Below are 14,952 nucleotides of genomic sequence, written 5' to 3'. Positions count from 1 at the left end.
CATCATTATTGGTCAAGATGGTGATCATCGAAGAAGCATACACATGGCCATGTTGAAATTGCCAAATCCTCCTTCCAGGTAACTTTTATTGGGCATATGGTCAGAGGGCTTGTCCTCATGTGGCAACCACTTCATGATGGGTCTAAGTCCTTACAAATATGTCAACATCTTCAGCCACAATGATTGTTGTGCATGTTTTTCATCAGTCCAAACACCTAAATGTTCATACAAAGTTTTTTTGACGAGGATTTTTCTGGCTGAAAAATCCACGTAAAAAAAAATCACTTGAAAGGTCCAAGTTTTTGTGTGGTTTTTGTATATGGGGCATTTTATCTGCTTCATTTTATTCGGGAGTCAAATGTGGAGCATTTTAGGAATAGGAAGCTTATTCTTAAGAGCATTTGAAGCTGTGTTTGACATGGATTTTAGAGCAGAAAAAGTATGTTAAAAGGTGGATTTTTTTGAAGCATATCCGCTTCAAAAACCACATAAAAAATTCTGTGTACAAACCCAAACCACTCCAAAATCTATGTACAAAAAGCCCTATGTGTGAACATACCCTACAGCTTCATTTGCTCTTCTAAGATGCTCTGTGGTTGGCTGAAAAGACATTTACGAAAGTGTTAAATGTGGCACAAGTGCATGACGTGACTTAGTGGTATTATTTATAATATTCTTTATGTAAAGAGCACCAGCATTTTGTTGGTGGCCCAGATTGGGCCACCAGTTTGGTACTATTGGCAGGAACGATATGAATGGCCTTGTTTCTTTTTTTTTCAAGAGCCATTTCAAAAATCAAAAGTTGACTTCTCATTTGTTGCAACAAGAACATTTTCTCAGAGACAGTTTTGATAGATGAGGTTTATAGCGATCACGTACAGGCGAACAACTTAAAAAAGTTATAACTAGTTGATCACCACAGGTCTAACTTCTGATCAAATGAACAGGGCTCCTTCCGATTGTAGCCATTCTTTCTGCATGAGACTTTTTTCTGGGCAACCCCATAGATGATGGCCACTGTTCCATTCTAATGGGGCATTTCAGATCCCCATTCTCTGGATCGGTGGGGGACCCCATCAATCAGCTTATTCCACAGGACGGGTAATAACATCTTAAGATTGTGTGTACCTAAATCTCTTGGTGCCTTTGAGAGTTATATGATGCAGGACCTTTTAAAGAGGACTTGTCAGCAGGTCAAATATGGCAAGTGTTTAATTCCCTGAGTATTCCGCATTTTGTTTTTTTTTAAATCCTCCATACGGTTCCAGACTTATGGGCCTTTTTACTTCCTATGGTCTTAATCAAGGGGCTCCTCAGGGGCGTGTCTTTAGGCTGATCTGCATAATCATCCTGTGAGCCACGCCCCCTTGTAAAGACCATTAAAAACAAGCACTAAATAAAAAGGCTCATATCTCTGAAACCGTATGGCGGATTTTAAAAAAACAAAAAGTGGAATAGTCAGGGAATCAGAGGGAATAAAATAAGAGCAAAAAATAATAGCAAAAAATTGACACTTTTTAAGGAGCAATTACTTATTATATTATGTATCGGATGAGTATCTTTATTGGATGTGTTTTGCGGGGGGGGGAGTAATTTTCTTCTGACTTGCTGTTTGTGAGGTCTCTTAGGCACACATATACATTAGTTACATGCAAAAAAAAAGGGGGAATAATGGTATTAGGACAGGGGTACAAGTAGGTACCTACCATTTGAACCCGATACAGAATACTGATCCCCAAGGTCATGAAAGGTTTGGAAAAGTCAATCACTTTTTCTCTCTCAGCCGTGATGGTGAACGCAGCGACTGCCAGATCTGCCTTCTGCGGGGAGAGCAAAAAAAAAAAAAGGGCCCGTTAATGAGAAATAATGGCTGTCATACAAAACTGGAGGCTATCCTCATTAGCTTTCATCCTGGATAGCTATCCATTGCTTTGTAATAGGCAACTGAAGTCTTTGTCTTCAGAGATGGATACTGAAGCCGACTTGATTTCTCTCATCCTACCGAAGCTACGGCCCGAAGACGTGGGCACGGGTGTAATGTCTCCAATTGATGGAGATGTAGATTACAAAGATGAATGCGCTAATAAATTGTCCGTCAGGTGTGTGCGTTTCATCATGGGTTGTTTGTGGGTAATGAGGCTTGTGTAGCGCCTGACCGTATCAGTTACCGCTCACTCATTTCTCACACCCCACCCCCGCTACTGTTATCCTTATTACTGCTAACTAGCTAACTCACGTAGATTGCCATACTCCATCTGACTCCCATCCCTCGCCCCCTCTCCTACAACCATGGATGTGATGCCCTGCTATTACCTTAGTATGGAAGCTGTAAAATTGTGCATAAAGGTAGATGTAAAGATGTAGCAGCCATTCAACATGGCAGCTGTATACTGCTGGTATACTGCTGTTGACTGATCTTTCCTTGAAGATCTCCAAAGTGTACTGTATATAAACTTTAGAGACCATTTTACCATGTTTACACTATGTAGTACGAATCTGCTTTAAAACGTAGTCATTACATGGCACGTACAGTCTGTATTATACTGCAGAGCTGAATTCATAATGCAGCAGCCTTTGGAGCTGAAATCTCCTAATCTTCTATAAACTGTTAGGTACAGACAAAAAGCTTGCTGTGGTGATTTGCATTTCGAAGTGTTATTCTTATTCTGGGTGCTGTACATTATGCTGATAAAATGGCCGAGCTCTGCATCACTCCTCTCCTACGGCTGGTACCGTCACAGCAGCCCAACACACTTTGATGCCACGATTCTGCAGGGTAGTTTAAACCCAAGTCATCCAGCGGAACGCTGCCTAAGTAATCAGGAAGTTGCCAACCCTGCAGATACTTCATTTATTTATTCACCGAGTCTCATGTCTGCTTCACCTGGGCCACCACTAGAAAAATGCCACTGTTCCAGCTCTGCTACATTAGGACTCCACTATAACAACTCTGCTATTCTAGCTCTGCTCCATTAGGTCTCCACTACAAAAACTTTGCTGTTCCAGTTTTACTACATGAGGTCTCCACTACAACAACTCTGCTGTTCCAGCTCTGTTATATTAGGTCTCCACTACAGAAAGGTTGCTGTTCCAGCTCTGCTTCATTAGGTTTCTACTACAAAAACTCTGCTGTTCCAACTCTGCTATATTAGGTCTCCGCTACAAAAACTCTGCAGATTCAGCACTGCTACATCAGGTCTCCACTACAACAACTCTGCTGTTCCAGCTCTGCTACATTGGGTCCCCACTACTACTCTGCTGTTCCAACTCTGCTACATTGAGTCGCTACTTAAAAAACTCTGCTGTTCCAGCTCTACTACATCAGATCTCCACTACAACAACTCTGCTGTTCCAGCTTGGCTACATTAGGTCTCCACTACAACAACTCTGCTGTTCCAGCTCTGCAACATTGGGTCTCCACTACAACTCTACTGTTCCAGCTCTGCTATATTAGATCTCTACTACAAAAACTTTGCTGTTCCAGCTCTACTACATCAGGTCTTCACTACAAAAACTCTGTTGTTCCAGCTCTGATACATTGGGTCTCCAGTCCACTACAACTGTGTTGTTCAAGCTCTATTACATCAGGACTCCACTACAACAACTCTGCTGTTCCAGCTCTACTACATAGGGTCTCCACTACAACAACTCTGTTGTTCCAGCTCTACTACATTGGGTCTCCACTACAAAAACTTTGCTGTTCCAGCTCTGCTACATCAGGTCTCCACTACAAAAACTCTGCTGTTCCAGCTCTACTACATCAGTTCTCTACTACAACTCTGCTGTTTCACCTCTGTTATATTAGGTCTCCACTACAACAACTCTGTTGTTTCAACTCTGCTATATTAGGTCTCCACTACAAAAACTCTGCTGTTCCAGCTCTGTTACTTTAGGTCTCCATTACAACTCTGCTGGTCCAATTCTGCTACATCAGGTCTCAAATACAAAAGCTCTGCTGATTCAGCTCTGCTACATCAAGTCTCCACTACAAAAGCTCTGCTGTTCCAGCTCTGCTACATTAGATCTTATAGAATTTTGGGCATTTTCCAGCAACCTGGTGTCACCATAAGAAATGTGCTCAAGCAGAGGATGTAGTAGATGTTTGTCATTATTTAAACTACTCTGATGTGCTCGGCCATGACCACTTCCTTCTAAGCCCCTCCCACTTCCGAAAAAGTGAGGATTGGCGTAAAAAGGCCAAAATCCACAAAAAATGTTGGGCAACTTCAAGTTGTGTAAAGATTTTTGCTAACTTTTCAAGCTGTTTTATTCCAGAATTCTGCCAAAAAGCGCTTGATAAATCGGTGCCATAATCATTTAAAAATTATATTGCAGCCTTAAAAAAAGAAATTAATAGTTTTCAATATATAAAAAAAAAATCTTCCAATTATTAGTTATCAAAATATACTTAAAATGACTAATGACAAAAAGGCCAAGCACGATTACACTGTTTAAATATAATAGAGTCAAGTGTCTAGATTAAAATTTCTCATTTTCATTCACTAATTCTGCCTGTTCTCAGGCCAATAACAGGTCAGCCATTCACAATATTTAATTATTCATTGTAATTTTAACTTTATCATTTATTTATTTTATATTGAATATGTATTTCAGTGAATCGGAGCTGAGCCTGCAGTACTGGCAATGGCCACTACACAGTGAACGGAGCTGTGGTATTGGGCTCTGGTCACTGAATTATGGGGGTGCTGACGTGCAAGACCCCCATCAATGTAACATTGAGGACGCATCCTAAGCTGTTGACAGATCTTTTTATGTTGTCCATAAGAGGAGCATGGGAGCTGACTATCTTCAGTTGTACTACATGGTTTATATAATCTGTATGCAATTAACTCTTACGCTCCCCCTAGTGGTGGTTCTAGGAAGCCACTATGTTATCTTTAGTGGTAGCATTTATTTTTATAACATAATGTGTAATACTAACTCAACACCAATATTCTACCTGCAGGGGCATAACTTTAGTAGATGAAGGGGTTGCAGTCACCCTTGAACCCTGGAGCCTAAAGAGGCCCAAAAGGTTCCATTTGGGCAGTATGAGAAGACCAATGGCATTAAAAAAAACCTGATAGATGGGGGGGTCTTTTGAAAATTTTGCATTGAGGTCCACAAGCTTCAAGGTACACTATGGTCTACCAGTGTGATCTGTTTGATTGCAGATGAGTTGCATGCACTTTTGCCATTTGATCACAATCTGACCAACAGTCCAGTAAATGCTCTCCCATGTCGCAATGATTAGCTGCAGTACTATAAATCTTCCAATGCCTGGCTATACTATCTGAGATTGCTTTTTTCAGGTTCTCCGATGTATCTAATGAGATAAAGCTTTAATATGTCTTCCCTGCATCTTGCTTGTAAGAGCTGACATGCAGAAACCTATCACAAGCAGGAATCAGAGGAAACGGACTGAAGTTAAATAACTTAGAATACACTGAAACTTTGCGATACGAGTAAGGAAACAAAAGGGGCAATAACTTGCTGAACTATAACTACTGGAGCAGTACAGTAATGAGACTTGGCTTTCTTGGTGTCTAAAGAGCCAAAGGCATTATGAGAAATGTAAACTGTATGAGAGGTAACATATCTTAGAGAAAGAAGCAATAAACCAGACAGATAACCCTAAGATGAGACATCACTTAAAAAAGGTATTCATAAAGGCACAAAAACTTCCACACTATTTTTACATAATAGCCCATACTACACTAAATAGGCAAAAAAATAGTGGGAGCACTTTTTTTAAATTATTTTTTTTTCACATTTTTTTGTATTATTCTTTTTTCATTGTGCCGACTACCTCTCACCTCCAGGGAGTGTTTTTTTAACCCCTTAGCGCCCGGGTAATTATTCATTTTTGTTCTTTTACATTTTTCCTCCCCTTCTTATAAGAGACGTAACTTTTTTTTTTCTACTTTGTGTTAATATAGCCATATTTATTTTTTGGGGGGTCCAATTTTGAATGACATAATACATTTTACCATATATTATACTAAAAAAATGATAAAAAATGAATTAAAGTGCGGTGAAATGGTAAAAAAAAAACTTATAGAGTGATTGGTGTTGTAAAAATGACCTGATAAGTTGATTCTCCAGATGAGTATGGTTACGGCGATGCCAAAAAACTTTTATATATATTTTAGTGATTAGAAAAATTCAGAACTTTGCTAAAAAAACCTCTGATTTGAGTCACCCTTTATTTAGAGTTATAACTTATTTATTCTTCTCTCGATTTTGCTGTATGCTTTTTTTAAAGCGTCGAGCTGTATTTTTTTTATTGATACCGTTTTTGGTATATATGAAGTTTTGATTGCCTTTTAATAGCATTTTTTTTTGGAAAAGTGAATTTTTTTTTGCATCGGAAGTCATCTAATGGGATAAATATTTTTACATTTTATTAGTTTGGAGAATTATGAACAAGGTAATATCAGAGATGTCAGCTCCTAAATCTGCTCCATACAAGCAGTTGCAGTTAATTCTATGCATAAGCAGGGGATTATGTGAAGCGGTGTATATAATGCATCCATACATTATCTGCACAAACAAATAATTATCTAATGACTGCCTATTCTCATAAAATGTCACAATTTTTTCAATAAAGAAGAGCCGGAGAACTTTTTTCATAAATGTCACCTTCCATCTCCCATCAGGGCCGGAGAACTGGCCATTTCCATCAGTGAGATAGCTAATTTGATCCCGGTGCACCTCTGACAGATACAATTGTCCCCGTAATACCATCTATTAGTAGAAAAACCTGAAAGGACCCTCCACAGCTCCATCATACTTTCCATATTAAACTGCCTGGGCTCGAAATAAGCAAATCCCATTTCCCCCGTGTTATAGCCAGCAGGCCTCAAGTCTTTCCAATCTCTGCTGCCACGGTGAGAGAGATGAGATCTCTACCTCCACCCACGGCGTGTTCATTAATAAAATCTTGTTTTCTGTCACCGTGCCAGTATACACGGATATTAGCTGCTGATTAATGCTGGGAATTCTGATCAGAGATCGCGCTTCCCGAGAACGACCGAACTGTAACCATCTTGGCCTTCAATAAATTATAATTACACTAGATCCTCGCTGCATATGAAGAAGGATATAGGCTGAAAATAGGATCATGTAATGAAAACAAAAAGCTTGAGGGGTTGTATGGAATTACAAAACATGGCCGCCGTCTTCCAAAAACAGCGATTCTCATTCCTACAGGCAAGGCCAGATATTGCAGCTAGTACACTTGAATGAGGCTTGAGCTGCAGAACCAAACACAACATTTCAACTGAGGTGGCGATGCTTCGGGAAACGATTGAGAAGTCTTATTTTCAATGTTATACACAAGGAAAGACCAGTGATGTACATACAAGAGGGGAAATAATTAACCTACAGAGAGCACGGAATACATTCCCACTCAAACAACAAAAAAATGTTGGTAATTAAAAACACATATTTATTCAATCATTTAAAATATACATGCAAAAAGGACAAAAGTACATATATAAAAATAGTAAGTCATTCGGGGTGAAAGTCACAAAACAGAGCCGCAAAAGTACTCAATCCTTGTTCCCACAGTATAATGGTATATATAAAGTAGATAAAGTAGTATCAAACAAATAAATAAAGAATAATACAGTGTACAGAATTTAACAATGAATGTCATACAATCACCCATAGAGAAATACCTATAGTTTATATTCAAGAGGGGAAAGTCCAATAGTCTACCTACCACTGAGAAAAGACCAGTGATGTACCTACCACTGACAAAAGACCAGAGATGTATCTACCACAGGGGAAAGACCAGTGATGTATCTACCACTGACAAAAGACCAGAGATGTATCTACCACAGGGGAAAGACCAGTGATGTATCTACCATAGGGAAAAGCCCAGTGATGTAGCTACCAAAGAGGAAAGACCAGTGATGTACCTACCACTGAGAAAAGACCATTAATGTACCTACCAAAGGAGAGAGATCAGTGATATATCTATAAAATAATGCAAGGAGCAGTGGCGCTGGTAGGTGGTCAGTAAGGGCTTGCAGCAAGTCTGGAACAAGAGCCACTACTTGTCCGAAGTATCATGAAATGGTACCGAAAAGTGTTTAAAATACAGTAGATTCGCGCTTCCCTTTAGACCAAAATGTGATGGGGTGCTAAGTAAATGCTAACAAATGTGGTAGATAAGGAGGTATGTGGGTGTAGATATGAGGAAAAAAATATATGGATAAAAAAATATATAAATGGATGACTAAAAAAAAAATATATAAAAAGGAATATATAAACAATGGTATGGAAATTAAGTAGAAAAAAGGACCAGCAGTAATGTATGAGTGTAAAATCCCAAAAGGGGAGTAAACGGACAATGACAACTATCTGTAGAAAAAATGTTTATTATTATAAATCTAATAAAAGAAGAGGGGGTAAATAGATAAAAACAAGAGAGGTATTGGGCGCAATAAAAATAAGGTTAAAATGGAATATGAACAATGGGAGGACTCCAAGGTTCCTAGTGGGGTCCGCTGTATGGATAAGTGAAGATGCTTCAGGTAGGGGTTCTGCTGCAAAAGTAGAGAAAAGAGGAATGAGTGGTGTATGTGGGATGTAAATAGTGTGAACTAGGATTAGTGATAGTTACCTGTGGGTAGAGTGGGGTGGAATGGATACTCAGGTGCCGAGGACGTCCTGATAGACGCAGTGGAATCAGCTGATTGATGGCTGAGGAGAAAAGATGGTGGTTCTGTGGGGAATAGAGGGAGGGGTGAGTAATACTATAATGGAAGTGGTAGTAGAAGTGAAGAAAAAAAAAAAAAAAAAAAAGAAAGAAAGAAAAACAGCAGTTACCTGATATAAGATGTAATCTGGGATGTGCTCATGGGTGGCGGGTGGTACGCATATGTAGCAGGAGGCTGATGGAGACCAGTGGATGTATGTAGAGACTGAATAAAGTCCTGGATGAAAGGGTTAATGGTATAGTGGATGGTCGAAGCAGGTCATTAAAAAAGAAATAGCTAGAAGGTACCTGAGTACAGGAGCAGTCTCTATGGGTCCCAGGGTGTGGTAATTCCAGTTAGCCAAAGGGTAGTGAAAGAGGTCTGTGCATCTGCAGTGGTGAGTAGGTCTGTATAGTCAAAAGGAGAAGGATAATGGGTAATCCTACTGGAGGAAAAAGGGCATAAAATTAGAAGGTGCTGTGGAGGTTAATAGAGATAAAAGAGTACTGATAACAGCTGTTTACAGCATAGCTGGAAAGTATATAGAACTGTGATAGAAGGTTTCTAATAGCTGGTCACTGCTGGTACATGGGGAGGTGTAGAGCTTACCTCCGTACTAAAGTCCGATGATCCGTTTGTAGAGAGGGCTCTCTTACCTTCTTGTATATCTACTGAGGCACAGGAGATATCTTTAGGCTGGAGAGTATGGTAGTGCAGAAGGGCGCGCTGAGGCAGGGGAGTGGAGTCCCGGCCGGTGACTCTGACTCCGCAATACCTGTAGTAGCGGTGCAGGGCCTTACAGGACCTGGCGTGACGTCACGGTCACGTGTGAGGCACGTGATTAGGCTCGTACGGTGTGGCAGAGGGACCAGTTCCTACGCGTTTCGAAATGCTACGGCTTTCTTCATCAGGGATGGTCCTATTCTGCCAATGGTCCCTTTTGTAGTTACAGACTTTGAAGTTGGGTTATTTGATTGGTCCATCTTGATTAGATAGAGCGCGGGATTGTCCTTCATAGGTCATTAAAGGCAAAGAGTTCTATTTCGGTGTTGAGTCCCTTTGGTTTCAGGGTATCCATTTCAAAAATCCAGAAACTTTCTCTTCTGGACATCTTTTTAATAAAGTTGCCCCTTCTCCAATTTTTTGGTACAGTTTGTATTCCTGATATCTTGGTACCTGTAATTTTTCCTCCATGTTTTTCTGCATAGTGTGCAGAAAGGGGGTGTCCGGGAAATTGGTTCTTGATGTTTCTTAAGTGTTCGTTAATGCGTATGGACATGGGGCGTATAGTACGCCCTATGTATAACTTTTCACATGGGCATTTCAGACAATAAATGACACCCGATGTGGAACATGTAAGAAAGTCTTTGATGGGGTATTCTTTTTGTGATGTTGTGATTGTGCATTGTTTTGTTGTTAATGCCTGTTTGCAGGCTTTACACTTCTTGCATGGAAAGAAACCTTTCAGGTTTCTTGTGAATACGTTAGAGGAATGGTGAGTGGTTGGTGGATTTCTCACTGATGGGGCAATTAGATTACCCAAATTCTGGGCTTTTCTGAACACAAATCTAGGGTTTCGTGCCAGTTTGTCCCCAATGATCTTATCATCCTTTAGTATATCCCAATGTTTTTTTACAATTTTCCAGATTAAATGGATGTTTGAGTTGTATTGCAGGATGATGGGGATATCTATGGTGGTATCATTCCATGTGTGGTTCGGTTTTAATTCTTTGTCTGTCAGTAGCCTATTCCTGGAAGTTTTACAAACTTTATTTTTTGCTGATTCAAAGAATGAGGCTTGGTAACCTTTTTCTAGAAATTTGTGTGTGAGAGTATTTGCTTCTGTTTCGAAGTCTTGTGTGAGAGAACAGTTACGGTGGAGTCTAGTATATTGGCTATAAGGTATATTTAGTAGCCATTGGGGTAGATGACAGCTGTCAAGTGGAATGAAACTATTTGCGTCCGTAGGTTTGGAGTAAGTGCGAGTGTGTAAATGTCCTTCTTCAATGTATATGTCCAAGTCAAGAAAATTAATTTGGTTGATGCTAGTGTGATATGTGAATTCCAGATGGTAGTCGTTCTTATTTATGTCTAGTAAAAATTGGTTAAGTGAGGGTTGGTCACCTGACCATATGAAAATGATATCGTCTATGTATCTTTGCCAGAGGACCAGGTTCGTATGTAGGGTACCCCCAGGGTAGATGGTGGTCTGTTCCCATCTACCTACGTAGAGGTTGGCGTAACTGGGGGCGAACCTGGTCCCCATGGCCGTACCCCATTGCTGGGTATAGTAGTGCCCCTCGTGTAGAAAGAAGTTGTGGGTCAGAATGAACCTCATACAGTCCTTTAAAAAGGAAGTTTGTTCTGGTGGTGTCACATTAAAGTGGTCTAGAAAATGTGCTGCTGCTTCACAACCTTTATCATGTTGTATAACTGTGTAAAGTGCTGTGATATCCAAAGTGCCCAAGGTGTAATTGTCTTTCCATACTAAGTTCTGAAGTAACTGTAGTATGTGTTTGCTGTCCTTGAGGTAGGAGGGGAGTTTTGGAACCAGGTTTTGAAGGTGAAGATCCACGAATCTGGATAGATTAGAAGTTAGGCATTGTATGCCTGATATAATAGGTCTACCTGGGGGGTTAGAAAGTGATTTGTGGATCTTGGGTAAATAGTAAAAAACAGCAGTTCTGGGATATGGAATGTTGATATACTCGAACTCTTTTTTATTTATATAGCCAGATTGTAGTCCTTTTATCATTAGTGTTTTTAGTTCGAGTTTATAGGCTTCTGTGGGATCTTGTGGTAAGATTTGGTAAGTACGTCTGTCGTTCAAGATTCTGGAGGCTTCGGTCTGGTATTGGTTTAGTTCCAAAAGAACAATTCCTCCTCCTTTGTCGGCTGGCCTAATGACAATATTTTTGTTATTTTGTAGTTGCCGTATTGCTTGTTGTTCGGGTATGGTGAGGTTGTTTTTGAACTTGGCGCATTTTTTGTCACTAATACGGCGTATATCGGAAATATTATTTTGTTGAAAACTTAAAAGGGCTTCTGAGTATTCATTAAGGGGGTTAAAGTGAGATTTGTTTTGCAGTGAGATTTGTCACTTTAACCCCCTTAATGAATACTCAGAAGCCCTTTTAAGTTTTCAACAAAATACTATTTCCGATATACGCCGTATTAGTGACAAAAAATGCGCCAAGTTCAAAAACAACCTCACCATACCCGAACAACAAGCAATACGGCAACTACAAAATAACAAAAATATTGTCATTAGGCCAGCCGACAAAGGAGGAGGAATTGTTCTTTTGGAACTAAACCAATACCAGACCGAAGCCTCCAGAATCTTGAACGACAGACGTACTTACCAAATCTTACCACAAGATCCCACAGAAGCCTATAAACTCGAACTAAAAACACTAATGATAAAAGGACTACAATCTGGCTATATAAATAAAAAAGAGTTCGAGTATATCAACATTCCATATCCCAGAACTGCTGTTTTTTTCTATTTACCCAAGATCCACAAATCACTTTCTAACCCCCCAGGTAGACCTATTATATCAGGCATACAATGCCTAACTTCTAATCTATCCAGATTCGTGGATCTTCACCTTCAAAACCTGGTTCCAAAACTCCCCTCCTACCTCAAGGACAGCAAACACATACTACAGTTACTTCAGAACTTAGTATGGAAAGACAATTACACCTTGGGCACTTTGGATACCACAGCACTTTACACAGTTATACAACATGATAAAGGTTGTGAAGCAGCAGCACATTTTCTAGACCACTTTAATGTGACACCACCAGAACAAACTTCCTTTTTAAAGAACTGTATGAGGTTCATTCTGACCCACAACTTCTTTCTACACGAGGGGCACTACTATACCCAGCAATGGGGTACGGCCATGGGGACCAGGTTCGCCCCCAGTTACGCCAACCTCTACGTAGGTAGATGGGAACAGACCACCATCTACCCTGGGGGTACCCTACATACGAACCTGGTCCTCTGGCAAAGATACATAGACGATATCATTTTCATATGGTCAGGTGACCAACCCTCACTTAACCAATTTTTACTAGACATAAATAAGAACGACTACCATCTGGAATTCACATATCACACTAGCATCAACCAAATTAATTTTCTTAACTTGGACATATACATTGAAGAAAAGACATTTACACACTCGCACTTACTCCAAACCTACGGACGCAAATAGTTTCATTCCACTTGACAGCTGTCATCTACCCCAATGGCTACTAAATATACCTTATAGCCAATATACTAGACTCCACCGTAACTGTTCTCTCACACAAGACTTCGAAACAGAAGCAAATACTCTCACACACAAATTTCTAGAAAAAGGTTACCAAGCCTCATTCTTTGAATCAGCAAAAAATAAAGTTTGTAAAACTTCCAGGAATAGGCTACTGACAGACAAAGAATTAAAACCGAACCACACATGGAATGATACCACCATAGATATCCCCATCATCCTGTAATACAACTCAAACATCCATTTAATCCGGAAAATTGTAAAAAAACATTGGGATATACTAAAGGATGATAAGATCATTGGGGACAAACTGGCACGAAACCCTAGATTTGTGTTCAGAAAAGCCCAGAATTTGGGTAATCTAATTGCCCCATCAGTGAGAAATCCACCAACCACTCACCATTCCTCTAACGTATTCACAAGAAACCTGAAAGGTTTCTTTCCATGCAAGAAGTGTAAAGCCTGCAAACAGGCATTAACAACAAAACAATGCACAATCACAACATCACAAAAAGAATACCCCATCAAAGACTTTCTTACATGTTCCACATCGGGTGTCATTTATTGTCTGAAATGCCCATGTGAAAAGTTATACATAGGGCGTACTATACGCCCCATGTCCATACGCATTAACGAACACTTAAGAAACATCAAGAACCAATTTCCCGGACACCCCCTTTCTGCACACTATGCAGAAAAACATGGAGGAAAAATTACAGGTACCAAGATATCAGGAATACAAACTGTACCAAAAAATTGGAGAAGGGGCAACTTTATTAAAAAGATGTCCAGAAGAGAAAGTTTCTGGATTTTTGAAATGGATACCCTGAAACCAAAGGGACTCAACACCGAAATAGAACTCTTTGCCTTTAATGACCTATGAAGGACAATCCCGCGCTCTATCTAATCAAGATGGACCAATCAAATAACCCAACTTCAAAGTCTGTAACTACAAAAGGGACCATTGGCAGAATAGGACCATCCCTGATGAAGAAAGCCGTAGCCTTTCGAAACGCGTAGGAACTGGTCCCTCTGCCACACCGTACGAGCCTAATCACGTGCCTCACACGTGACCGTGACGTCACGCCAGGTCCTGTAAGGCCCTGCACCGCTACTACAGGTATTGCGGAGTCAGAGTCACCGGCCGGGACTCCACTCCCCTGCCTCAGCGCGCCCTTCTGCACTACCATACTCTCCAGCCTAAAGATATCTCCTGTGCCTCAGTAGATATACAAGAAGGTAAGAGAGCCCTCTCTACAAACGGATCATCGGACTTTAGTACGGAGGTAAGCTCTACACCTCCCCATGTACCAGCAGTGACCAGCTATTAGAAACCTTCTATCACAGTTCTATATACTTTCCAGCTATGCTGTAAACAGCTGTTATCAGTACTCTTTTATCTCTATTAACCTCCACAGCACCTTCTAATTTTATGCCCTTTTTCCTCCAGTAGGATTACCCATTATCCTTCTCCTTTTGACTATACAGACCTACTCACCACTGCAGATGCACAGACCTCTTTCACTACCCTTTGGCTAACTGGAATTACCACACCCTGGGACCCATAGAGACTGCTCCTGTACTCAGGTACCTTCTAGCTATTTCTTTTTTAATGACCTGCTTCGACCATCCACTATACCATTAACCCTTTCATCCAGGACTTTATTCAGTCTCTACATACATCCACTGGTCTCCATCAGCCTCCTGCTACATATGCGTACCACCCGCCACCCATGAGCACATCCCAGATTACATCTTATATCAGGTAACTGCTGTTTTTCTTTCTTTCTTTTTTTTTTTTTTTTTTTTCTTCACTTCTACTACCACTTCCATTATAGTATTACTCACCCCTCCCTCTATTCCCCACAGAACCACCATCTTTTCTCCTCAGCCATCAATCAGCTGATTCCACTGCGTCTATCAGGACGTCCTCGGCACCTGAGTATCCATTCCACCCCACTCTACCC

At 40.4% G+C, this 14,952-nt stretch overlaps 1 protein-coding gene across 1 annotated transcript in view; it reads right to left on the bottom strand.

Moving 5' to 3' along the window:
- The window catches only part of GRIK5 (glutamate ionotropic receptor kainate type subunit 5), a 378,627-nt gene that overhangs the window by 32,033 nt on the left and 331,642 nt on the right, over positions 1-14,952 (bottom strand). The window contains exon 13 of the mRNA XM_073655889.1: positions 1,707-1,820. Coding sequence (XP_073511990.1) covers positions 1,707-1,820 — 114 coding nt within the window. The remainder of the gene's footprint in view (positions 1-1,706; positions 1,821-14,952) is intronic.

The sequence above is a fragment of the Phyllobates terribilis genome, unplaced genomic scaffold, assembly GCF_046119375.1.
Source record: "Phyllobates terribilis strain yellow unplaced genomic scaffold, ASM4611937v1 Scaffold_12__6_contigs__length_324123572, whole genome shotgun sequence".
Classification (NCBI taxonomy): domain Eukaryota; kingdom Metazoa; phylum Chordata; class Amphibia; order Anura; family Dendrobatidae; genus Phyllobates; species Phyllobates terribilis.
Note: the sequence above shows the minus strand (reverse complement) of the source record. Positions and strands in the feature narration are given on the sequence as shown.